The following is a 26,562-nucleotide window of genomic DNA, read 5'->3' as shown; positions in this document are numbered from 1 at the left end:
ACTAAATTTCAAATTATTCTTAACTACTCATTAAAACAAAGGCATTAAAGACCTCAGCTAAGTAACACTTCATTAGCCTTTTCTTAATGAATGTATATTACATACTCCTTAAAGATACTCTCTCTGTTTCTGATATTTGAGGAATTCAGACAGATTTTCTCTTGAATTTGTATGGATAGTTTTCCATGTATGAAATACCAGTAAAGACTTACTCGTGGAATAATATAGCCTGGGTCTACAATATGTGTGTGCAAGGTGCCATCTTCTTGGTAACAAGAGGCAGTTGTCAGCCTGCACTTACACACACATTTTAATAAAAGAAAAATTCTCCCAAGGATCCAACACAACTGAACTCAGATCTTTTGCATGGTTATACAAAATGACCCTATTGTTCATCGAATTAGGTGGTGTCCCCTTTGGTTGAAGTCTAACTTTTCTGAAATGCGGAATTTTTTGTAGACAACGAACCAGATACTGAAGTATTGAAACCGTATATCTATGGCCAATAGTGTGGGAACAAGATGAATTTTTTTTCTTCTTTTTTTTTTTTTAAAGGTGTGGAGAAAGAAGCTGTTTTTAGGTTAGTCCTAGAAGAAAAAAAGCCCAGGTGAAACAGTAGCTAATCAGTAGGCTGGAGTTTGGTCTTCTCTTTGGGTCTCATCATGAGACATTTGCATGATATGGATTGATATCTGAAAATAGGTTGCACTGAGATGAAAAGGCCAAAGTGGCCTTGAGTAGAGGAGAAAAATCAGTGGTCTGCTATGCAGGAGATTTGGGTTCTAGTCCTTGTAGTCCCTTTGTTTAACCTTAGGAAAGTAAGTTGACCTCTCTGGGCCTCAGTCTTTAAGTCTATGAGTCATTACAAACCAAGATGAGATTGAAAATACATAATTATCTGTCAATTTGAGGGCAGAGGAGGAAGAAATGCTTCATTTATTCTCTCCCACCAGGGCGTAGGAGGGGAGGACATCTAAGGAGAAGAAAGCAGCTATTTTATTTCTTTCCTTCACTATGACTTTATGAACTTTGGGGAGCTGTGATATCAGGGGAGGAATTTTAGCCCCATAGATAACTGAAACTCTGAGGACTATAGAGAGAGATTTTTCTGAGCAAGCCTTAGGTGTCAGGTTCTATGTTCAGACTTATTAGCATTATATGTTACTCTGGGGATAAACCAATTGAAACTCCTAACCTGGAAAACTGAAAATCATCCCTTAGCCCTTGAGGTTACCTACAGCAGCAAGGGGTGCTGAATTAGTCATCTCCCAAGACACCTCCCCCTGGGTTGTCAAAAATAGGACTGTCAAATTAGGATGGCCGGTTTACCTGCACTATTTCCAACTAGGGCTTCTATGTTGTGACATCACTATTTTGTCTGAAACCCTGGTAATATCCGGAAAGTTAAGTGGCTGGTTGACATTTGAGTATTAGCAGACATGCCAGCACCCATGGGGATGGGGTAGAGATGGATGCTGAGCAGCATGTGTGGAGGAAGAAGGAAATGGTCACCTTGCCACACTCCTTCAAGGACACCATCCTGGCCATATAAACAGCCATTGCACATTGCTGCTTCCTTGAGAAAGAGTAGCACAAAGGCTTGATCGGTTCCCCCGTCAAAATAGGTATTTTATTTCATCATAAAATGAAAAGTTCAAACTTTAAAATCATAGTTTTTGCTGAAGCATTTTCACTGCTAAATTTGTACAGTAATGTTGGTTGACATTTGAATGATTTCGTTTGGGGGAAAGCTGGTGGCTGACATTTTCAGTTGTACACTTACAAAGTACCTCTTAGTTTTCTTAGTCAAAATGAAAAGTGTATAGGAAATTCCACATCCCCAACTTAGATAATTTAGAAGGTCCTTGACCTTGATGATATAGATGCTGCATTACAGCTGTCAATGCACTGTGCAGACTTGGCTTCTAAGTTCCCAAATATTTCTACTATTTACAATTCACTAATCTCAAGTGCATGTTCCCCTTCACCTCCCCCAACCAGGAACTGTCACATCAAGGCATTTCAGTGATCTGGGGAGGTTCTAAGAAATGGAAATATTTCAGGATGGGGGCAAATACTATGACCTGAAATTACTGCCTCCTTCAAACATCTCAATCCTTGACAAATTTTAGTGTTCGTAGAAGCTCTGTTGCATAGGAATTCATGGGGCATCCCCACTAAGAAACTAATTTGAAATCTCACTTTCTGGCTGTGAAAATGACTAAGCCTTAGAGAAAAGAATTAATTCTTAAGAAGAAATGGTAATTCTGTTTTTGCAAACACAATAAAACGTTGATTAACCAGACTCCCAACTAAGGAGATCCCTTAATTAACTGGTATTTTAGAAATTGCATTTCACTTTTAGGAAAGGGAAAAAAATCACAAGCAAACTGGTGGACATCAAGGATTGAGTTTTTAAAATAAGCCATTTTCTAGAGGTTAAAACAGACTCAACCCATTGTGGAGGCAGAGTCTGGAGACCTCAGCTTTAGCTTTGCCATTAACTATCTAGATTGGTCTGAATAAAGACTACATTTTCTCCCTTTGAACTTTATAAAATAAATGAGGCCTATCATTAGTCTCATTTTTCTGTGTGCATACCTAAGTGTTGTTTTTTCTTTCAAAGAGATCTCATTTTGGGGGTGGGGCTTAGGTCTGGCCTTTATAGGTTCAAGGCCGGTCTAAAATGAGTTTAACAATATAACTGTGGCTTTGAGCGACTCCCCTTTGAACTCAAGCTTCCTGACCTGTAAAAACTGGTTGGACTTGATGACTGTTACAATCCCTTCTAGCTGTGACATTTTGTAATTATCACTGATGCTTAAAATGATGACCTGAGGTGCTAAACAACAGGGTTATAGGATTTATATCTGGATGAGATCTTTTAGATCATCTAGCCCAACCTGTGCATCTTATAGATGAGGAAACTGAAGCTCAGAGAGAAAATGACTTGCGCAAGGTCACAAAGGTCATAAGGAGCAAAGCTGGTCTTTAAATACAGGTTTTCTTATTCTTTCTCTGCACTAGAGCACAGCTTGCAAAAAAAGGATTTCTTTTGGTCAAAGCTTCAGCTAGAAGATCGGAATGAACCAGGATATTCATCCCATGCCTTGAATGCTCTGGTTAATCATTATTTTACTGAATCACACAAAACAGATTAGTTAGGTTTTTGAAAAGTGGCGTTTGGGGTGGTCAAGAGCTATTAAGGAAAAAGGGCTTGCTGGGTTTTATTTGTCATTTACAAGGAAATGGGTAAACAAGGACACAGAACATTTTACACATGTTCCAACCCCTCTTAAACAACTGCTGGGCATGTTTTCACTCGCTGAACTCCCAAAGCTAACAAAATGGCTACAATAGCACAGGCTTGCTTTCCAAACCTCCCATTAGCTCCCAGTAGAATTTCCAATCCAGGCTTTTAAAACAATACAGTTCCTCTATTAGTTTCTTACTGGAAACTCACAGCTCATCCTGAGAAAACAGACGAATTTTAGTAGGGGATTGTTTCCTGCACTGGACAATGGCCAGGTGTTACAACTCAAGAACTCTGAATAATGCAAAGACTTAATGGAGAGAATAGAATGTTAACCAGACTCTTGCCCATAAAAAGTCGGTCATGTCATTAGTTCCATGAAAAATATAAGTTAGAGATGAGAAGGGACTCTGGTGGTTGTTTCCCCCCCTTAGTTGTGTATAGCAAATATGCTTGAAATGCATGGGCATCTTCTAATGCAGATTTGTTTTTAATTGTAGAATTGGGCTGATCTTTAAAATAGTTTGCTTTGCTTACCATAAATCTTTTTTTCTTCTGTCACAACATGCTTTTTTTTCTTTTCCTCTTAAGATGTTAATTTATCATGCAAAGGTTTTTGTTTTTTTATTAAGTGCATTAATGTTTTAGTTTGTACAGGATATTTTTAGCCAGAAAGACTCCCCGTGGTTCTTACACAGAATGCCTCAGAAAAACTACATGCCGAGATGACAGCTCCATTCCACTTGGGAGGAGGTGAGTTACAACAGAATCTTGGAATGGACACTAGAAGACCAATCTAAGTCGGGGGTCCAGTCTTTGGGTTGACAACCTTCCCTGTTTAAGTCTCCCTTGTGGTAACCTCAGATGAATCACTGTGAAACATTTCACAGAAGAAACTGTGGCTTCTAGCAGTTGAATGGTGATTCTGGGAATAAACTGTTTCCCTGAATGATGGTTTCTTAGTGCTGTTGCAGTCTCTGTAGCAGCCTTAAAACTGGTACCATTTCTTATCCTTATACTTCAGCATCAACTACAAAAGAAACAAAATGTCAGTCAAAGAATCTTAGAACTCAAAGGGACGTTTGGGATCCAAAAAGGAACCTTTGAAAGGGCTCTTCAGAATTTGCATATATTGCACTAAAAGATGAATCACACAGATCTAAACCCATCAAAACTTTACAGCTTCTTTCATTTTGGGAAATAACTGATGCTAAGGAGAGAAATTTGGCTGAATTCTCAAGTCTCAGTTTAAACAGTATGATGTGGGGACTATGACCAAGCAAGGTTTGTTCCCTCTCCACCACTGCCACCCTCAGCCCTCAATGAGATTGTTTTTCAAAATTTGCTGTTACCATTCAAGAATGAAAAAGGAGCTATGTCTCCTCTGTTTAAGATGATCCTCCCTTCCCTTCACCCCCCTTCTCCCTGTCTCCCTCCCCATCTTGGCGGTTCCCCACTCCTGCTCTCCTTTCCTGATGGCACTTCTCTCACCCTCTTTGTCAAGATCCAGTAGACAGTAAGAGTGCTTAGCTAAAGTGAGGAAACTTCAGGATATGAAGCATACATAGTTAAGCAGGGAAGGGATTAAGGTTAGGCATGGGAGGCTGCAGCTAATGGTATAATAAGATTCATTTGAATATTTTTTATAAATAAATTTTTAATCAGAAAATGGCTAACTTCATGGAGTGAAGGCAGGCATTTCTTTTGTGATTAGCCAAATCATATATATGGTAATGAAGTCCTAAGCTTTCCTCTAATAAGAGAGGGGGCACAGTTTTTAGATCTTTGGTAAGAGGCACAGAGGCCATGTCCCAGCTCTGAAGCTGAGCTATTTTATATGTACTATATGTACTTGTCTTGCTCAATCAACTGTCTTTTTTAGGTGATCACTCACCTTTAGTCTATGTCATTCCTATAAGTCCCTGACCCTTGGAATTAGAGACCTGGCTTGTCTTTCCAACTTCCATCTTAGCCACATTGGGCCATGATTTCAAATTGCTTTTCCCAGAGGGAGAAGAGGGAGAATTTTGCTAGAGTTCTTTGTTTAAAGGAGGGACCCTCAAAGATGGGTAGATTTCAGGGGATCCATGAATGTGGAGGGGAAAAATTTTTATCTTTATTTTCACTAACCTCTAGCTAAAATTTAACATTTCCTTCAATTATGAATTTAAGAAAAATATTATTTTAAATTAAAAATTATTTTGAAAAGGTGTCCATAGGCTTCATCAGACTGCCAAAGGGACCCATGATAAAAAAAGGTTAAAAATCTCTGGTTTAAAGTAAGTTGGTATGTGGCTACCCCACGTGCATGCATAGGAAATGGAAAACTGTCCCCTATGCCAGCTTCCAATCTCATCCCACTGCCCACTGAGATGAGGGTCCCTGGTTTGCTCAGGAACTGTCCTTGAGTTATTTAAATAATAAGGGTATGCAACCTCATTCTACTCTCAACAGGAGAAATCCTTTCCTTTATTTCCTGTAGGAATGTGAACTCCTCTCTGAGTTAGTCTGTGCTAAGTCTGATTAACTCTGACAGTGTCTTTATGAAATGCCTTTTGTAACATGAAGAAGCCATAAAAAAAATTAGGTTAACAACCATATCACATAAAAGCAGGGAAGCAAGAGCCCAGCCTAGTTATCTGCACAAAAAATGCTCTTCTAGGGACTATAGAGTCCCAGTAAAACAACACCTCAGCAAACAGCCGGCCCGTTTTCCAGATTTGCCACAGAACCCCAAAGGACTCTAGTTTCAGGACACTTTAATAATCATATTCCAATTAAAAAAAACAAATTAAGACAGTTTTAATATTAAAAAACCTCACATTTCCCCAAATAACTGGTCAATTATATTATTTATGTAGCTTTTCCCCCTCAGGTAGACCAGGAATGTGCTCTCCCAGTTTTGTTGATGATGAAACTGTTAACACAAGATAACTCATTCATTCTATTCTTGACTTTACCTGGCCGGGGCCCTCTGGCCTTATTGTTTCACTTTGTATGGAAATGCCAGAGGCCTCCACTACATGCCTTCCTGACAGAGGATTCCTTAAGTCAGCAGAGCACAGGGTCTGGTAGGTTCCGCCATGCTGCGATGCTTTTAAGTATTGGCCAAATTAGGGACTGGGCGTGGGACTGCCCCTCCCAGCCAAGTCCTGGGGAGGCTCATCCCTAGAAGGGTGGCTTCCCAGTGATGATTTTTTTTTTTGCCTTGGCAGCTCATAAATACTGTTTCCTAAGGCATGGATGGATGGTGATCTGCCCTGATGGGGGAGGGAACCTATTCTGATGAAATAACGGTCCTCCTGAGGTCAAAGTAAGTAAATCATTGTCACAGCAAAGGTGCCTGGGGAGAAGCAGTTGTTTGCTCAGGTCCCGTACCTCATGTGCATGTTTGGAAAATGCTTCGGCGCTGGTCATCATCCCGGCCGTCTTCTCCTCCAGCTCACCCAACCTCTGTCCTCTTTCATCTAGAGCAATTCGAGCGCGAGTCAACTCTCCCATTACCCCTCCGGCGGCTCCCTTGACTCCTACGATTCCTCCTGACCCAGGAATGTGCTGGGCAAGGCTTTTAGACGCTTTTCCTGCTGAAGCTTCCCCGACTAGGAATTAAAACCAGAACTATTTAGGAAACACTGCCGTCACTTTAAATAACCAGCCCACTCCCTCAGCAAACCAGAGGGTGAAGTTCTGTTTTCTTAAAACTTAAGAATTGAGGGGATAAAAACATAGCGTCATCATCATTATTACCACAGCTGGCTTTTATGCTGAGCCTTAAAGGTTGGCAAAGCACTTTACATTCTCTCATGTGATCCTCCCAGTGTGTGAAATAGGTACTTCAGGTATTATTATCTCCATTTTACAGAGGAGGAAACTGAGGCTTACAGTGGGCCTGTTACTGAATTTTTTTTTAACTTAACTGGGGCATCATGGTGATCACTCTTTCATATAGTAGTTTCTATGTAACTAGAGAGTCTTACAGTTGGGGGGATTCTGGGTAATGTTCCCCATCTCCTTGAAATTTCAGTTTCTCCTTGTCCTCCTTCTAGTGGTGTCTCACTCAGCGATTGATTTTTAAAATTGGCTGTTCTGTTATTGTTTTGGCACTGAGAGTTTTGGGCAAAGCAATAGTGGTCAATGCCACATAAATACAATACCTCATTTTCAGACTGTAAGAATGCTGTATTCAGCTAGGTGGCACCGTGGACAGAGCACCAGGCCTAGAGTCAGGAAAACCAAGGTCAAATCTGACCTCAGAGACTAACAGGCTGTGTGACCCTGGGCAAGTCACTTTTTGCTTCAGGCTTCTCATCCTTAAAATGGGAAAAATAATAGCACCTACCTCTCAGCTAGCTGTGGGGATCAAATGAAATAATAATTGTAAAGCTTTTAGCACAGTGCTTGGCACAGAGTAAATGCTCTATAAATGTTAGTTATTATTATCTATTATTAACATAATTTCAAATTTATTGGTTTGCTTATTCGTATGAACTATAGGAAACGGTTCTAAGTCTTTCTCTATTGCACATTTAAGTTTTCTGAAGAGAGTTCATTTGCTCAAAGTTCAAAAGGTATTGATTGGTACCAGTGGGTATAGAGACAAGCAACTAAGATTTAGGTGAGAAGTCAAAGACCTACTCTAGAACTTTGCATTTTTAAAATTTTTGTTTTTGTTTTGTGGGGCAATGAGGGTTAAGTGACTTGCCCAGGGTCACAGAGCAAGTAAGTGTCAAGTGTCTGAGGTCGGATTTGGACTCAGGTCCTCCTGAATCCAAGGCTGGTGCTTTATCCACTGCGCCACCTAGTTTCCCCCACTTTGCATTTTTTTTAAGCAAACCTCCACTAAAAGAGCTCCCTCATATTACACATCGTGGGAAGAATTTACTTACATAGCTCTTCCCTGTCAAATGTTTGTCCACTTCCACCAAACAGTCCCTTGAGGAAGCCTCTGTTCTGAGCTTCAGGTGTTTCTACTGGAGTAAACAATTCTCCTAGCATGTCCTATACCAGATTCAAAGAAAAAAAAACACAACACATGTGAGGGGTTACAACTACAAAAGCAGTGCTCCCTGAAATCAGTACCGTCGTGGATGAGTGTTAGCTCCCCATCGCCCACACTGCACAGCCAGACAAGTTTCTGGGAGAGGGAGGCTGCTTTGTTGCCTCTGTGGCCTCACATGCCCCTCACTCCTTTATTTTCCTTATGTCAGCCATCTCCTTTGCTGATTCTCCTTCTCCCTGTTAATCACTGCTGTCCCTCAAAACCTAGTGCCAGGACCTTGGCTCTTTTCCTTCTATGATCACTTATTTGAGGAGCAAATCTGCTCATCTCATTCTTATTGGTAAGTGGATGATTCATAAATCTGCATGTCTGATCCTGATCTCTCACCGTATTTCCACAATCATATCTCCATTTAAACTACCTGTCAACCTGAAGCTTGGCATGTCACAGAATCAGCTCATTGCCTCTCCCGTTGCCCAGATAACAGCTCTTTCAGCTTCCTCACGATGATGGGCACTACTAAGCTCTCAGTGCCCAAGCCCTAGAAGCCTCTGTCGTTATTTTCAGCTTTCTACTTTTCTTCATTCCTTAAGTCCAAATATCAATAGCCTTTTCTGATTCTCTTGAAAAAAAGGAAATCAGAATTTCTTTTCCATTTCTACTACCCCTACCTTATACAGTCCCTAGTCCTTTCTCCCTCAGATGGTCCCAAAAGGCCCTTTAATTTTTCAAGTTTTTTTTCAGTCCTTTCACTGCAATACATTCTATAACAGTTGATAGAATAATCTTATTTAAACAACACTTAAAATCAACAAATCAAAATTCACAGAGTTCTCACAAGGCAGAAAAGATATTGATATTGGGGCTAACAAATCTCACCCACCCCTTTGGGTGTGCAGTTGTTCTGGGAGCAACTGGCTCTGCTCCTTCACTCTCCCTTTTAGAGACTTAGAAGCAGAAAGTAGTGATGCCCCCTCTGAATCACAGGACTAGAGGGGAGACAGAGAAAGAGAGCATATGATACTGATCTTGTGTGGGGTTGAAAATCCTAATTTGAGTCGTCATGAAGGGAACATTCCCATAATACCACAAGTGACCTTATAAGTGGGAAGATAGGGGTGTGGGGGACTGTGGTGTATAAAACCAGGCTGGAAAAGATTGGAGGAATGACTTCATGGAGGTGTTTTTGAGCTGTGGAGTACTGGATAGAGAGCTGGTGTTGGTGCCAGGAAGAGCTGCATTCGAGTCCCATCTCTGACAAATGCTGACTATGTTACTGCCAGTCAATTCACCTCTCAGGGCTCTAGGTGATTCTCTGATTCTAAATCGCAGAGAATCTATAAAGTTTCATTAAGAGAAGAGTTTACTCATCAGGGAGTTCTCTATACAAAAAGATCACAGGTCTAGGTTTCTATTCTTAGCTACGTATTTATTAAAAGGAGAGGCCAAAGCTTGGTTTAGTAGGTAGAGAGCTGCTCTCAGAGTCGGGGAAGCTCAGGTTTTCCTTGGACCCCTGGTACAGACTGGTTCTGTGACCCGGAAGGGGGGGCAATTCCCTCAAGTTCTTAGAGCTCCCCCCACCAAAACAAAACAAAACAAAACAAAAAACTCCAACTTTCTAAAGCCACAACCTGCCGATCAAGTGCTGACCTGCAGTGGCAGAGTGACTTCCCTATACAGGAGCAAGTACACATCCATTGAATCCTTCCTCCCACTCCACCCAACTTCAAGGCCTCATGTGCTTCAATTTTACTTCCTGTCTGTAGTTCCTAGATCATTTGAGTAGATACTCATCAAAGAAGATAGAATGAAAAGCACTTCACAGACCTCACATACTGTGATTGCTAGCCATTAATTACACAGCAGTAATGTTAACAATGATCTTCATGACTGTGTCTCTGAGCAAAGTCCTTACTCTGATGAGCAAACTCTGACCAAGCAATGGGCTACCGTGTGAAATTGTGTTCTCCCAGAGAATGGACATATTCAAGTCCTGGCAAGTCAGAGGTGTTCAGAATTGGACCAGGGACCTTAGAGATCCTTTATTCCTAACCCTTTCTTCAAAGAGGGCATTGAGGCACAGAAAAGCTAAGTATCTTGCCTAAGGTGTCCCAGAGCTCATCAGCAGTATAACTAGGATTTAAACCTTGGTGGCACAGTGGATAGAGCGCTAGGCCTGGAATCAGGAAGACACATCTTCAGATCTGGCCTCAGACACTAGCTGTGTGATTCTGAGAAAGTCACTTAATCCTGTTTGCCTCAGTTTCCTCATCTGTTAAATGAGCTGGAGAAGGAAATAGCGAATCACTCCAGTATCTTTGCTAAGAAAACCCCAAATGGGGTCAGAAAGAGTTGGACATGACTGAAACACCTGAACAACAAACTGCCTCTTTCCACTACACCAATTGGTACCTCTCTTCTTAGCTCTTCAGAGTCTAGCTTCATTTCTGATCATTCAACTAAAACTGCTCTCCCCAAAGTTACCGATCATCCCTGAATTGCCATATCTAAGGGTCTTTTTACAACCCTCAGCCTTCCTGTCTCCATACTTTTATACTGTTGATCACTCTCTTCTTCTTGATTCTCTCTTCTCTCTAGGTTTTCATTACACAGTGGTCTCCCACTTCATCTCCTACCTGTCTGACCACTCCTAAATTTTCATCCATACCTCACTCACTAATTATAGGTGTCCCCCAAGGATCTGTCCTGGGCTCTGTTCACTCACTGTCTTTATTATTTCATTTGGTGATCTTATCAGCTCCCATGGATTGGATTCAATTATGCAGATATACATATGCAAATAATTCTCAGATCTATTTGTCCAGCCCTAATCTCTCTCCTGTTCTCCAGTCTCATGTCTCTATTGGACATGAACTGGATGTCCTGTGGATATCTTAAACTCAGTATGTCCAAAAACGAACTCCTTTTTATCCCTCAAACCTTCCCCTCTTCTGAACTTAATCTATTATTTTCCTGAATACCACCGACCTTCACCCAGGCTCAAAATTTAGGTGTCATTCTTGATTCACTCTCTCTCACCACCTCCTCCATCCCCCCTTATCTACTCAGTTGTCAAGACTTATTACTTCTGCCTTCAGCATTTCTTGTACACATCTTCCTTCTTTCCTCTGCTGGTGTCACTACCTTACTGCTGGCCTTTATCTCTTCATATCTAGACTACTGCAAAAACTTACTGGCAGGTGTCCTAGCTTCACATGCCCCGCCCCCCCCAAACTCCCTCCAGTGAATCCTCCGCTCACCTCTCAAATTGATCTTCTAAACATTCAAGTCTGACCATTTCATTCCCTACCCCAATCACCTCCCACAACTCCCTATAACCTCCAGAAACAAATATAAAATCGTCTAGCGTTTAAAGCTCTTCATAACTTGACCTATTCCTACCTTTCCAGTCTTCTACCTTAGTCTCCCTTCCCCTCTTCTGCCCCTAACACTCACATACTCTGTTAATCCTGTAACATTTGCCTTCTTGTTCCTTGTGTAAGTTATTCCATGTGCCAACTCTGAGAATTTTTTCTGTCTATTTATCTATCTCTGTCTATCCATCTATCCCCATGCCTATCTCCTCATCTGTTTCTTGACTTCCCTTGCTTAATTCAAGTCTCATCTGAAGTTCTTCCTTCTAAAGAAGCCATTCTTGATCTTGCTTAATGCTAGCAATTTCTATTGATTCCCTCCAATTTATCCTATATAGGTGTTTGCATGCTATTTCCCCATTGCCTAATTGGGGAGCTCGGCATTCTTCATATCTCCAGCATTGAACACAGAGCCTGGCACATGGTAGGTGCTTAATAAGTCCTTTTTTATTTGACTTGACCAACGTTTGCTGGGTAATCTGTGGGTAAATCTTCATTTCTTGCACCTTCAGAGAGAAGCTGATGAAACCATTATGAACGTTGGCCTAAGTTCCTTTGTGGAGCTAGTACCACCCTATGTTAGGCATTTAGATATGAAAAAAAGTGTCTTTTTGCTAGGCTTTCTCTACAAGTGAAAAACTGAAACAAAGAGTACTTATATAGTTTAAAAACACTGGCCCCAAATAATTGCATTCTTACTTCAAAGTACAAGGAAGGACGTAACTCCCATCAAAAATGCTTTTATATGGGGGGCAGCTAGATGGCGCAGTGGTTAAAGCACCGGCCCTGAATTCAGGAGTGTACCTGAGTTCAAATCCGGCCTCAGACACTTGGCACTTACTAGCTGTGTGACCTTGGGCAAGTCACTTAACCCCCATTGCCTGCAAAACAAACAAAAATAATAAAAAAATTTAAAAAAAAAATGCTTTTATATTCCCCATCCCAGAGGTACTCTTATCTTGCCACCGTGTGCAGCCTCTTTTCTTCCATTCTTCATTCCATTACTGCAGTCTCCTCTGCTACACTCCCTGTTCCAGACCTTTTTCAAGCTGCTCTTCTCCTTCACCCTTAATTGTACCATGTCCCCTTCTCTCTTGTCCTGGTAACCTCATATATTCAAGAAACATCAAAAGCTGCTCTCCAGTATAAAAACTCATCTTGTGAATGCAAAATCTCTCTTCAATACTTTATGGTTGTGAAATTTGGAACAGAGCAACTTCCAAAGGATCAAAGGTAAGGGTGAAGTAAAGGGAAATGGAGAGGGTTGTGATGGGAGAAAATAGGCTGAAGCATATTATCAGTGATGATCTTTGGTCAAAAAAATGACTCAAGGAATATATATAATCAGGAAAGGTAGAGTGGGCCAATCAAGTGCTAAGGGCAAGTTGAGGAGTTATCTTGATAGTGAGTTGAAGTGTGAACATATGAATTGATAGCAAAGGAGATGCACTGGTACCTACAAAATATACAAAGACCAGATTATTTCACTGCCTATGGGGTTCCAAAGGTTTGTCATGCCGGGGTGGGAGTGGGGATAAGCTCCCACTCTCTATAAAATGCTCCAATGGCGTGTGTCTCAAATAGCCTCTGACAACCGAAGCCCAACTCCTGGCCTTCTCGTGGCGGAACTGTTTCCCCTAACAGGAAAAGCAGCAAGGGCAAGTCACTGGCGCCTTAAAACCAGTCACTTCGGGCAGGTGGGGCTCATTAGCCTTGGCAGGCAACCCGCCATGGGGAAGGAAACCCTGATTTTAAACCTCTACTGCTTTGCAGCTATACCCATATATGGGAAAGGCTTCGGGAGTTAACCCAGAGGAAAAATCAGGAGTCGGAGTCCCTTAGGCAGTTGGATGTTGGACATCACATCCCTCTGGCAACTCCTGTGGCGGCACTGGTGCCAAACTGTATTGGCTCTGCCTCTCCTTTGGATCCACCAGTGTCTCGGGGAGGGAAAACCTGCAACAGCTTGTTTTTCATATTGATCCACCCAGGCCAGCGCCCTGGAGAGGACACTCCAGCTACTCTCCGCTACTCCTCATGGAGTAGATACAACACAGGATGCGCAGTTACCGGTTATAAGTCACTCAGGAGCTGCGGTTCCCGTATTGGACTGCACAGCCACACTGTGGTGGCCTGTGGTTCTTCAAGGCGCTGATCCATGGTCATCCACGACTGGTGGAAGCCTACTACTATGGGGTTGAACTAACTGGCCTATATATTCGGTAGGTAAAATGGTTTTATGATTCAAAAACACATTTTATTGTGTTTGTTACATTCAAGTAATCAATTTGGCCTGTGGGGAAATTACAATCCCATCTCTTCCAATCCTCCTGGAATAGTTGGGGCCCCGCACCTGGAGATAACTCAACTGACTGCCTGAGGTTATACTAATCTGAATGGCATGAACTGTATCAACAAATAATTAAATACATTTGAAAAGGCCCCTGGAGAATGTGTTCCTTTAAAAAAAAAATCAAACCCACACACCTCTAGAAGGTCTTCAGAGAGCTTTAATGTGTAAACAAAGAAAAGGGATCTAAAGACACAGAAAGGACTCTTGAACAGTGCCAGGAGGCTGAAGGGCAAAAGAAAATGACATGAAGGAGAAAGTGAATAAGGACCAGTAGCAAAGTAATAGGTGACATAGTACAAATGAAAGAGCATTAGCTCTTATACTAGAAGACCTGGGTTCAAATCCTGCCTTTGATGCTTACTACCTTTATGACCTTGGGGAAGTCATTTAATTTCCCCAGGCCTCAGTTTCCTTATTTGTAAAATGAAGTGTAGTGTCCTCAATAGCCTGCTGGTCTTTTCTAGCTTTAAATCTATAATCTTATCTCTTCCCATGGAGAAGGTTGGACCCTCTAAAGAGGAAGTATTTGCTTGTTTTCCAAGGAGTGAGAATATGGATTCAGAGGCGCCATCAGGTGGGCTGCCCTTGTGGTTGGACTGCTGCAGAGGTCTTGTGTCCAGTTTTCTGTGCCACATTTTGGGAAGCTGATAAAAAGCAGTGTATCCAGAGGAAGGCGACCAGGATAATCAAGGACCTAAGCATCATGCCATAAGAAAACCAACTGGCGTACTCTACCTCTCACATAATTGTCTTCCAGGGATTGAAGAGCTGTCACACAAAAGGGAGATTAGACTTGCTCTGCTTGGTCCTGGGGAAGGAAGGGGAGAACTAGGAGTAGTGGGGTAGGAGGTTGCAAAGATGTAAATTTAGGCTTGATGTAAGGGAAAAAATTCATGACAATAAATGGTAACAAAAGTAGAACAGGTAACCTCCTGAAGGTAACGCCCTCTCATTGGGGGTCTCCAAGCTATGACCACTTCTTGGGGATGCTGTAGAGGCATTTTGGTTGGATTAAATGGCCTCTGAGGTCCCTTCCAGATTCTGTGATTCTAAGATGGCCTGTGTAAGGCCAAGGCCTCTGGGAATCCTGCCAGAACTCAGCGCCACGGGAAGTTGACCAGGTGAGGTTTCTCCTCAGTGCAGGCCTGGCCTTCAAATCAAACTGACCTAAATAAAGGTTAGTACATCCAAAGAGGGTGAAGCACCGAGTGTCTGTGCATAAAGCCCAGGTAAGTACTGTCTGCAGGACCATCTGCCTGCATGTAACAATACCTACCTTACAATGCCAGTATCCTTATATTGCTAAAGACTTTTCAGTATCACATGAGAAGTCTATGACTTTTTAGTGCCAGGTGTTCAGGATCCTGATTATATGACTTGCTTTGAACTTCTACTAAATGCCTTTTTTTTTGGGGGGGGGGGGCCCCCCGAGAGCAATGAGGGTTGACTTGCCCAGGGTCACATAGCTAGTAAGTGTCAAGTGTCTGAGGCCAGACTTGAACTCAGGTCCTCCTGAATCCAGGGCTGGTGCTTTATCCACTGCACCACCTAGCTACCCCTTACTAAATGCTTTTGGGATTTGAAGTGTAGTCTGCTCATGATTCTAAGAAGTTTCATAATTTTTTATATAACAGAGGACAACCAAAAGCAATAACAATAGATCGTTTTGACCTGGTCAGCTTCACCTCTTTCCTAATCAATCATTCAATAAACATTTACTAAGCACCTACTATGTGTCAGACACTGTGTAATCTTAGATAAATAATCCTTCCTGGCTTTTCTTTCTTTCTTTCTTTCTTTCTTTCTTTCTTTCTTTCTTTCTTTCTTTCTTTCTTTCTTTCTTTCTTTCTTTCTTTCTTTCTTTCTTTCTTTCTTTCTTTCTTTCTTTCTTTCGCGGGGCAATGGTTAAGTGACTTGCCCAGTGTCACACAGCTAGTAAATGTCAAGTGTCTGAGGCTGGATTTGAACTCAGGTCCTCCCGAATCCAGGGCTGGTGCTTTATCTATCCACTGCACTACCTAGCTGCCCCCGCCCCCTTCCTGGCTTTGTGTTGGCAGAGCACATCCACTTCCATGGCTGAAACAAATGCCACTGGATTCTTCTAACTCATTTAACATATTATAGTTGAGTCTTTGAAGTAGAAGATCTTCTAAATTATCATTTATTTTATTCTATATTTCTAGAACCATGTCATAAGTATTCAAAGTAATTCTGCCAAGCATTTATTAAAAAACATTTCCAGACGAGGTAAGCCATTGAATGTCTGATGAGGATGGGTAATAACTTTGGCCTTTTCCATTTTGCACTGGCTGCTTCATGGTTCCCAAAATATTTTAAATATAACCAATTTTGTAAAATTTGATAATTTTGTAAGTTTTGTAAATAATTTTGTAAATCAAATCAACTCTGGGATGTTATATATTGTCATGCTTGTAAATTCCATCTAACTATGTTCTACTTTGAATCACATGGCTTATTCAGAAGTTTTCATTGCATCTGATTATCTATCTTTAGAATGTTTGCATTGTTCTTTGGCTAAAATCTTTAGTGTTCAGAAGAAAAAGTATGTGCCCACCATGACTATACTGTCTTTCAAGGATTCTCCTGGAAAGGCATAGTAAAATTGAGATGGGAGAAAAGATTCTGTTGAATATGATAAGAAAACCAGTGCCCCTTTGAGTCAGATAGAGAGTCAGTTTATCTTTTTACCACTAAAATGGTTTAAAAAGGTGTCAGACATATGCTTAAAAGTTCACTTGCCCTACCTGTAGATTGTCGCACATTTCTTGACTGTAAGTTAATCGCTGTATTTCAGTGGGAGAGACGAGATATAACGCTTGCCCTTCATTGGTAAAACAAAATGTCCGTGCTATCCTCATATCTGTTAGAGGCAGATAATTAACATCCAACATTGGGCGGAGACTAGGTAGGCTGAATGAAGAAAGAAAATCCATGTGTCAAACTAAAGTAGTTAAAAGCTTTTATTTACCCTGTAAAGATAATAGCATCTGTCCAGGCAAACAGAAGTTATCATAGAAGAATCTATTTCCCATATCTCTCTTTTATGACCGTCTCTGTTTCTCTAAGTAAATATCAGTAGTACTAAGCTCGATTTCCATATAAAGTCACATAAAGGAATATAGTTTACTCCCCCAGTGGTTGGAGGAGAGAGAAGAACCCTATACTCAAGCTATCTCCTTGATTTTTCTCTCCTCTGAGCAGTGTAGCTTCAGGGTCTTCACTTTCATAACACAGACTCCTACATTGGTGATATATTTTTTTATTTATATGCAATTAAAAACAATTTTTTAAAAATAGCTTTATGGCTATGTAGAGACATCTGGCACAGTCAACACTAGATGGCAGGAACACTTTGCTTATGATGTGGTTGCTTCACTCTGGTCCTGGTATACCAGGGGCTTTCTCATTTTCCATGGAAAACTTCTCAGGTTTATAGTAAGTACAACCTTCGTACAAAATGATGGGAAAGCATGTAGGGCACTAGATAATAGAGGTCCTTGTTCTCTGCTCAGTAAGTTAAAATATCTACTCACTAACCTTCCACATAGTTCCTTCCATGCATAATCAGCTTTATGGAATAGGGTTTTTTCAGTAAAGGGAGGATTTTTTGTTTTTTTGGTAGAGACCTGTGATTTTATTAGTGTAGGTTGGTATGGAAGCTCCCTCTTATGAAGCCTGGCAGATCTGTTTGTAACAGAGGGTATTTCTGGTGACACAAACAGACTTGCCCATGGTCCTGCAGCTAGAATCAATCAGAGGAAGTACTTGAACTCAAGACTCCTCTTTATTATTTCTGTTAGGTTGTGCTATTTTATTACTAAAACAAATGTTTGAGGTGTGATTTTAAAGTACAAAGGCTATTTCTTTTTAAACTAATATATCAGAAATGATATATTCTAATTAGGGCTACCTTTCAAAGGAGTCACCTTGGGAGGCTCCAAAGATGCTCAAAACATCCCTGAACCCTCTCTTTTGAAACTGTCCTCACAGCCTTTATTCAGAGCATCCCATAAGGGAACCAGTTTTGTTAATTTATGTACATATATCAAAAACCATAATTATGATTAATTTCTAAGATTTAGAATCATCTTTCTGACTTTGTGTTTATGATAATTTGCATTTTTATTATGTCATAGAAACCACAAATCCCAGGAGTCTGGTTAGAAGAGAAAACTATGAATAGGAAGAGGGAGTAATGGGTTAAGAATAAGGCCCAACTAAATTAAGCTAGAGCTTAAGTTAAGGTCTTTCTAGAAGAGAGTTATACAGACTCACAGTAGTCTGAGAACTGAGAGAACATAAAAACACATATCTACACAGAAAGTCCTTATCACACTTATTCTCTCACACACACACACACACACACACACACACACACACACACACACACACACACACGTCTTCACACCAGGACATGCACCTGGGCCTAAGTACTTCATACACAAGCATGCAGAAAGTAGTACACAGAGATATATGTAGGCTGCAAATATATAATGTCATTAACAATTGATCAGTGATGATAAAACAGGCAAAATATTTGGTATTGCTTAACCTAAAAATACCAGTTGTTTGAATTTTTCAGATTTTCTTGACCTTATGGATCAAAATAAGCATTTTGGTAAAGACACATAAAGACCTCCTGTTAGTCATATAAGGGCAGATAGAACACAGACACTCTTTTTTTTTTTTTTTTTGGTGAGGCAATTGGGGTTGTGACTTGCCCAGGGTCACATAGCTAGTAAGTGTTAAGTGTCTGAGGCCGGATTTGAACTCAGGTCCTCCTGAATCCAGGGCCGGTGCTCTATCCACTGCACCATCTAGCTGCCCCTGACACTCTCTCTTTAAGGCCTTAGTTTCTTCGCCTGTAAAGTGAGGCAGCTGGATTAGATGGTCTCTGATGGTTTTTCTGGCTTTGACAGACTATGAAATTCACATCGACACATTCAAATGAAAACATATACAATCTATGAATCCACACTCACAGATATGTATAAAGTGTAGACACTGACCACTAACCATCCATCTGCACTGCAGTGCTATCTCACTGGGCACTACCTATAAGACTTATAATGTCCTCAGGTATTATTTCACTATGGGGTCTGCTGGTAGGTACTCAAGATTCAGGATGAATCTGGGAGGCTGGGCTGCTGAGAGAGCAAACAAAGAGGGCACCAGCTACAACTGGTGGCTGAGGCCCACTTCCTTTCTGAATTGAGCTTTTGGATCTACATTCAGGGATGTTGCAGCCTTCATTCACTGGTTTTGGAACTTCAGCTTTCCTGGAATATAACTGCTGGTGTAGCTAATGGGCCAGGGGAAGAGTAGGTATTCACTTGTTATTTTATTTGATGCATTTAAACGATTCTTAGAAGGGGCCCATAGGCTTCATTGGACAGCCCAAGGGGGCCATGATGCAACAAAGGTGAAGGAAGATACCTTGAGCCAGAGGGACCAGGAAAGGCTTTTTGTAGGAAGCAATACCTGTAACTGATCTCACAGGCAGCCGAAGGGAGGACATACAGGCACGGGAGACAGAGCAAACATACAGGAGGGGAAGTAGACTGTTGGATTCTGGGAACAGAAAATAGGTCAGTTTGGCTAGGATATAGAGCACATGAAAGGGGCCTAGATGGTGAACAGGCTGAGGATACCAGAAGCAGGAGGAAGCCATTAGAGACTGTTAAACAAAGACATGACATAATCATAGCTATGTCTCAGGAAGATTATTTTGGCAGCTGTGTCCTCCACATCTGCATTATTGTGCTCAGTTCTGGTCACCAGTTTAAGGACATTGGTAAGCTAGAGTGTCCAGAGGAAGGCAACCAGGACAGGAGAGGGCCTTGAGTCCATGCTATATGAGGACCAGATCAAGGAAAAGCAGGGTTGTTTAGCCTGCATAAGAGTAGACTTCATGGGGGGGGGGCACAAAAGTTGTTTTCAATGATTCGAGGGACTGTCATATGAAAGAGGGATTAGGCTTATTCTCTTTGGCCCTGGCACAGAACCATGAGTAATAGTTAGAAGTAGCAAAGTGGCAAATTGAGGTCTGATGTCAGGAAAAACTCCCGAGCAATTAGACCCATGTGAGGTAGAATGGTCTGCCTTGGGCGGCTGTGGGCTCTCTTTCAGTGGAGGTTTTCAAACAGAGATGAACAAGCACTGGTCATTGTGGTAGTGGGGACTCTCTTTCAGGTATCGGTTGACTTCTAGATGAATGCTCAGGTCCTTTCCAACGTTGCAAATGCTGTGATTCCATGAAGAATATAGATGGAGAGAGAGGAAATGGGAAGACCAATGGGAAGACTACTGCAATAAGCTGGGTGAGAAGTAATATGGGATGGCTATGTGAGTGGCTATGTGAGTGGAGAGGAGAGGACAGATATAAAACATAAGAGAAAGAATCAGTGTGAATTAAGGATTGTTTAGATGGGGAGACGGGTGATTAAGAATAAAGAGTTGGGGCAGTTGGGTGGCGCAGTGGATAGGCACTCCTGACTCCAGGGCCGGTGCTCTGAGTTCAAATCCAGCCTCAGACACTTAACACTTACTAGCTGTGTGACCCTGGGCAAGTCACTTAACCCCAATTGCCTCACAAAAGAAGAATAAAGAGTTAAGAATAAATATGAGTTTGAAAATCTGTATTATTAGGATGGTGGTACCCTTAATAGAAATAGGTAAGTCTGGAAGAGGGTCAGTTTTGAGGGTAAAATAATGAGTTCTCTTTTAAACCCAACAAGTTTGAGAATGTTGATGGGATATCTAGGGCAAGATATCTAGCAGGCAGTTACTGATAAAGGACTAGTATTCAGGCAGAGATTATATATATATATATATATATATATATATATATATATATATATATATATATATATATATATACATATATATATATATATGCAGAGATGATAATAAACAACCTCATGGAACCTGATTAGATCACAAAGAGTATAGAGGTAGAAAAGAAGAGGGCCAAAAAAAGAATCCTGGGGTATAGTCCTACTTTGGAGGTAGGAGGTGGATGATGCTGATGTAGCAAAGGAGATTGAGAAGAAATAGCCCTCCTATCTCATCAGATAGGAAGAGAGCCAGAAATATAGTGACAGAGGCCAAGGGAGGCAAAACTATTTCAAAGAAAAGTGCCAAAAGTTGAGGAGAAATTGATCAGAATAAAGAATAAGAAAAGGCAATTGATTTAGGAGTCATGAGACTGAGAAGTGAGAGGAAGACGAGGAAGTAATGGAGATGAATGAAAGAATGTGACTATGAAAAGTAGAGATCCAGGAAGATGGACTGAGCAGATGGCAGGATGAAAGGAAGGTATTTTAAAAGTGGGGGAAATATGGGAATTTTTGTAGGCAGTGGGAAAGGAGTCAAAAGATAAGAGACTGAAGGTGAGAGAGATGGAGAGAATGATCAAAGTGCCAAGCCTCAATAAGGGATGGGATCAAGAGTACAAGTAGGAGGATTGGTCTCAGCAAGGAGAGGTGGCAGAGAATGGGTACAATGCAGATAAATAAAGAAAGCCCTAGAGGGAGTCTCAATTATGGAATTGGAGAAAAGAAAGATCTCAAAGAGAGCTTCAATTTCCTTAGGAAGGAAGGAGGTGAGGTACTGTAAAGAGAAGAAGAAAGAAGTAAAGAGGATTTGAGGAAAGAAACTTTGGAATAACTATTGCAAGGAATGTGCTCACTGGAAAATTGATTGACTGCAGTCAAGCTTGGTTCAGTTGAGATTAGAGAGCATAAATTTGTAGTGGACTCAGTATTGTGTGACCTCCATCTGCAGTCATGTGACTTGCATCTGCATCAGGCAGCATGCTAACAGGAATAGAGGAGGCAGGTGGTGGGCATAGCATAGTGTTGGGGGATGGGATTGGGCTGTATATGTTTCATACCTCCTGGTACCAACCAGTGTATTGGGTGGTGATAGAGGCTAAAGCACTGCTGTTTTTTCTGGCTGTGCAGTGACACAGAGCAGAATATTATACTGTCTCATGGATAGAAAACAGATATATAAGGTTATATAGATATATGTATCTAACTTTAGAGATACTATTGGATGGGTGGTAATACATGACTTTGAAGGCAGGAGAATTGGTCACAGAAGCTTGGAGTTGGGTTAAAAAGAATAAACGAAGAGGGTGATAAGGATAGAGTCAGTGAGTAGTCAGTCAGCAAAGTGAACTCATGATACAGCGCTCATGTCAATGGGGGCTGAAAAAGTGCTATTCCAAGCAACACTGCACATGAGATGCCACCTGAATAGGATCGTGTTTAAATGAATGAAAACTATCAGCCATCCAATTCTGTTTCATCACCAGTAAATCAAAGGGTACAATAGTTCAATCTGACAAACTCAGTGGGGTGAAAAATGTTTATCAAATGCTTATGTGACATGACTTCTAAGTTAAAAAGTCTATTGTTGAGGTGACCTTAAAGGCTCTGAGGAGTACAAAGAAAAAGAAAGTGTGTTTTTTAGAAAGCAGGAAAAATTATTTTTAGATAGAAAGATCGATTTCTTAAGAGAAATAGAAGAAATTGTGCCTAGAAAGAGAGATTCCTTGAGTTTTTCTTTCTATTGTGACAGGTCTTCTTTTTGCCTTTGCATATTTCCTTTATCTCTCTTTTCTCTCTTTTCCTTGGCTGAAACTGCTTTTCTTTCAATAAAGGAATTGTCATGATTCCCAAATAGTGACAAAGAAAGTGAGTACCTCATTATCATGATGTGGCCATTGGCACAAAAGCAGGCCAGACAGGCACTGTTGCACATGACTACCACAGCCGCTTGCAATATGAAGGATGTCTCTGTGATGTTATGAACATAAAGGCAGGTCTGGGAAGGCAAGGAGAAGACTTTGGCTTGTTTTTCTGAGCAGACAACTGCGTACTGATGATCTCCCATTTCCTGGGAAGTTGACGGGGAATTCATGACCAGTTTCCTTTTTCTTCCTTTTTCGTTATCATCCATACTGTTTGGGTCCCGCCAAACTTCATATGGTGGATGTATTAATCCCCCCAGACGGTCCATACAGGAAAATGTTAGAACAGCTCCTTTTAGAGTCAGTAATGTTCCTATTAAAAATAATTTTAGATTATCGGTAACTGGAAATCTTTCTAAAACAGCTGGCATGAATGAATGATCTGCATCATGACAGCAATTATCTAAAGTCTATCAACATCACAGAATCACATAGAAAAAACACCAGATTTGCTGAGTTGCCCTTGCTGGAAGGAAGCTTAGGTACCATCTAGTACAGCACTGTCATTTTATAGATTGAAAAAACCTACGCCTTAGAGCATGAAGTGATTTGCCCCAGGCCATGAAGCCAATTAATTCAGATCTGGGCTAGAACCCAGGTCTCCAGACTTTTAATCCAATGCTTTTCCCATCACAATATGGCTCCTCCTTTAAAATGATAGATGCATTTTTTCTTTCCTTCTCTCTTTTTAAAAAAAAACTAATGTTAAGGAGTTGGCTAATTGAAATAATGTTAAGGAGTTGTTTACTGAACTAATTTAAATTTTAAAAAATTGCCAGGTGATCTGAATCCATTACAATGGCACCCAAGTTGCTAGAAGATGTGTTTCCTTCTTTTGAAATCAAAGGCAAATTCTTTTACCAAATTAATAATGGGCTATTTTAAGACATGATCCAATCCTAGGACCTTGGATTTACCATGGCAATTTTTAACTAATTCTGGGGAAAGAAAGATCACCTCTCTTCTTCAGTCCTTAAAACAGACTTAGACTTCTTTATACAGAAAAGGGGGTTACTCACCTGGGCTCTCTGAGGTTGCACATCCATGCCACACCATCACCTATGGGAGCTTTCTGCCGGCCCTGGAGGACCCGAAACTACAAAGCTTAGGAGGCTGCTTGTGCTAGAGTGGCCTTTAGAACTTTCCAGACTCGCCCCTAAGGGGTGCCCTAGCAGCCCCTTCTCTCCTCTGTCCCTCAGTTCCTTGAGGTCTGTTGGAGAGACAGTAAGAGTGTTAACCCAGGCTCATGGTCCTCCAAAGAGGGTGAGTGAACAGAGACTTGAAGAGAGAAGGGTGACTGATGATATGAAACCAACGACAGCAAACCTCTTTAAATTGAAACAGGGGATGAGGTTGCAATGAACAAGTTTGTATATGATGTAGTATTTCGGTTGAGCCTTAAGCCTGAACCAAGGAGTCTTATTGTAAATGGCATTTCCTATTTGTTGGTAATGAAGGGTGAAGAGTTTAGTGTGTGTCCACAGCATGAAGATGGTGGCAGGAGAAAAGAGGGGTTGGAATTCTAAATTGCACATAGGGCGATCTAAGTAGCAAATAGGGTGATCATGAAAAAGCAAAAGGGGGTGGGGTCAAGAGTTCCACCCATGTCTTCCTCTATTGATATTTGTGCTAAGGTAAGTAGGGGTTTAGGTGGGATAGATTAACCTAAGGATGCCAAAGCTTGAGTCTTGAGGTAGATTGGGTTCCCATGCTCGAAAAATAGAATCTCTCTAAAAGCTCTGAGGAAATAGTGGAATTAGAATGCAGTTAGGCTTCTTCCTCTACCCAGCAATGCCACCCACATAAGTGAATCAGCACAAATTGGTTTACGTGGTATACGTAAACACATGCTCCACCCTAAAGCCACAGAAAGCCAGAAACAAAATGAAAAAAAAAAAAAGAGAAACCCTTATATCTTGGTGGTATGCTATTCACCAAATTCTCACAGGCTACAATAATTTTCCAATAAGCTATTCTTTTTTTTTTTTTGGGTGGGGCAATGAGGGTTAAGTGACTTGCCCAAGATAACACAGATAGTAAGTGTCAAGTGTCTGAGGCTGGATTTGAACTCAGGTCTTCCTGAATCCAGGACCAGTGCTTTATCCACTGTGCCACCTAGCTGCCCCCCAATAAGCTATTCTTGATAAATCATCTTCTGACAATATTATGTTTATTAGCTTAGTCCCTACCTACTGAGGGTTTCGGTCGTTTGAACTATTGATACTTATTGTTACCACTCTATGTATCCACTCACTTCACACTTTGTCTTTTTCTTTTATTCTCAGGTAATAGTTGGCCTTTCATTTCAGAATTTCACTGTGGTATAAGCTAAAACTTTATTGTAATGCTTAGCAATTAATTGTACATTGACCATTTCAACAATCAATCAACAAGAATTTGTTAAGTGCCCAGTAAATGTGAAGCACTGTGCTAGGCACTGAGGATATAAACACAAAGAATGAAACAACCTCTAGGAGCTTACATTAGGAAATATAGCATATGTATATGCGTGTATGTATATATATATATATATATATATAAAATAAAATTAAAAGGAATAAATGTACAATAAATACTAAGCAGTTAAATATGAAGTGATTAGAGAGGAGAGGTATCATCAGTTGGGAGCTCAGGAAAGGCTTTACGCAAAAGATAAGGTGCAAGTTGCAAAGGAGAGTGGCATTCCATGAGGCAGAATGGAGGGGGTAGAGCTTTCCAGGCCACAGGACCAATGGAAGGCACAGAGACAGGCTATGTGGTGCCTTTTGTGAGGAGCATAATGTGGTTGGAAAGACAGACTCGTGCCAGGTCGTGAAAGGCTATATGTAAAAGCTAGAGAGAAGTTTGATTTGTATTCTAGTTGCTCCAGGGGAACAACCCCTGGAGTTTATTGAGAAGGAGACAGACATATTTGGATCTGTGTTTAAGAAAAATCACTTGGGCTATTGTGTGGTGAATGGACAAAATTAGGGAGTTGTTTTTTTTTTTTTTGGGGGGGGATGCTTATTAAAGCCATTGCTATGATCTAGACAAGAGGGACTAACCTAAGGTGACACTGTTTAATGAGAGAGAAGGAATCAGATGCAAGACACCACAGGATCATAGAGTTAGAAGTGGAAGGGACTTTTCTGACCTCTCATTTTACAGATAAGGAAACCAAGGCTGAGAAGTTAAGTGATTTGCCTAGGTTCTTATAACTAACACATGAGGCTTTCCTATCTCAAAGTCAGTATCCTATCCACTATGCCACAGATATTAAGTAGAAAGAAATCACAATATCTGGCTAGTAATTAAATATGTGGTATTAAGGAATTTAATTAATCAGGCCTTTCTTTATAAAGCTAGACTGTAAAGAATGGAACACTATGGTGACATTAGGTTGTGGAGTCCCTTGAAATCCAGCCAAGGGACTTCACTGAGTAGGCAGTAGGGAACTCTTGAAGATGTTTGAGTAACACCATCAGACCGATATTCATAAAGAATGAAGTAGGGGGCAGTTAGGCAGTTCAGTGGACTAAGTGATAGGTCTGGAGTCAGGAAGATCTGAGTTAAAATCTGGTCTCAGACACTTACTGACTGTTTGACTCTGGGCAAGTCATTTCTCTTCTGTCTGCCTCAGTTTCCTCAACTGTAAAGTGGGGACAAAAATAGCACCTATCTTTTGGATGATAATAAAACATGATATTTCTAAGTGTTTGGCACACAATAGGTATTTAATAAATGTTTATTTACTTCTTATTTTCCTATTTCTATTCCTCACAGGTATTAATGCAATTTGATGTAGAAATTATAATAATAATTATG

At 40.9% G+C, this 26,562-nt stretch overlaps 1 protein-coding gene across 1 annotated transcript in view; it reads right to left on the bottom strand.

Moving 5' to 3' along the window:
- Positions 1–499: 499 nt before the first annotated feature.
- STXBP5L (syntaxin binding protein 5L) overlaps positions 500–26,562 on the bottom strand; it is a 421,799-nt gene continuing 395,736 nt past the window's right edge. Inside the window, 5 exon segments of the mRNA XM_043992879.1 lie at positions 500–4,283; positions 6,632–6,852; positions 8,140–8,251; positions 16,745–16,910; positions 22,711–23,071. Coding sequence (XP_043848814.1) covers positions 4,242–4,283; positions 6,632–6,852; positions 8,140–8,251; positions 16,745–16,910; positions 22,711–23,071 — 902 coding nt within the window. The 3' untranslated portion in view covers positions 500–4,241.

This window comes from Dromiciops gliroides, chromosome 3 (genome assembly GCF_019393635.1).
Source record: "Dromiciops gliroides isolate mDroGli1 chromosome 3, mDroGli1.pri, whole genome shotgun sequence".
Lineage (NCBI taxonomy): Eukaryota > Metazoa > Chordata > Mammalia > Microbiotheria > Microbiotheriidae > Dromiciops > Dromiciops gliroides.
Note: the sequence above shows the minus strand (reverse complement) of the source record. Positions and strands in the feature narration are given on the sequence as shown.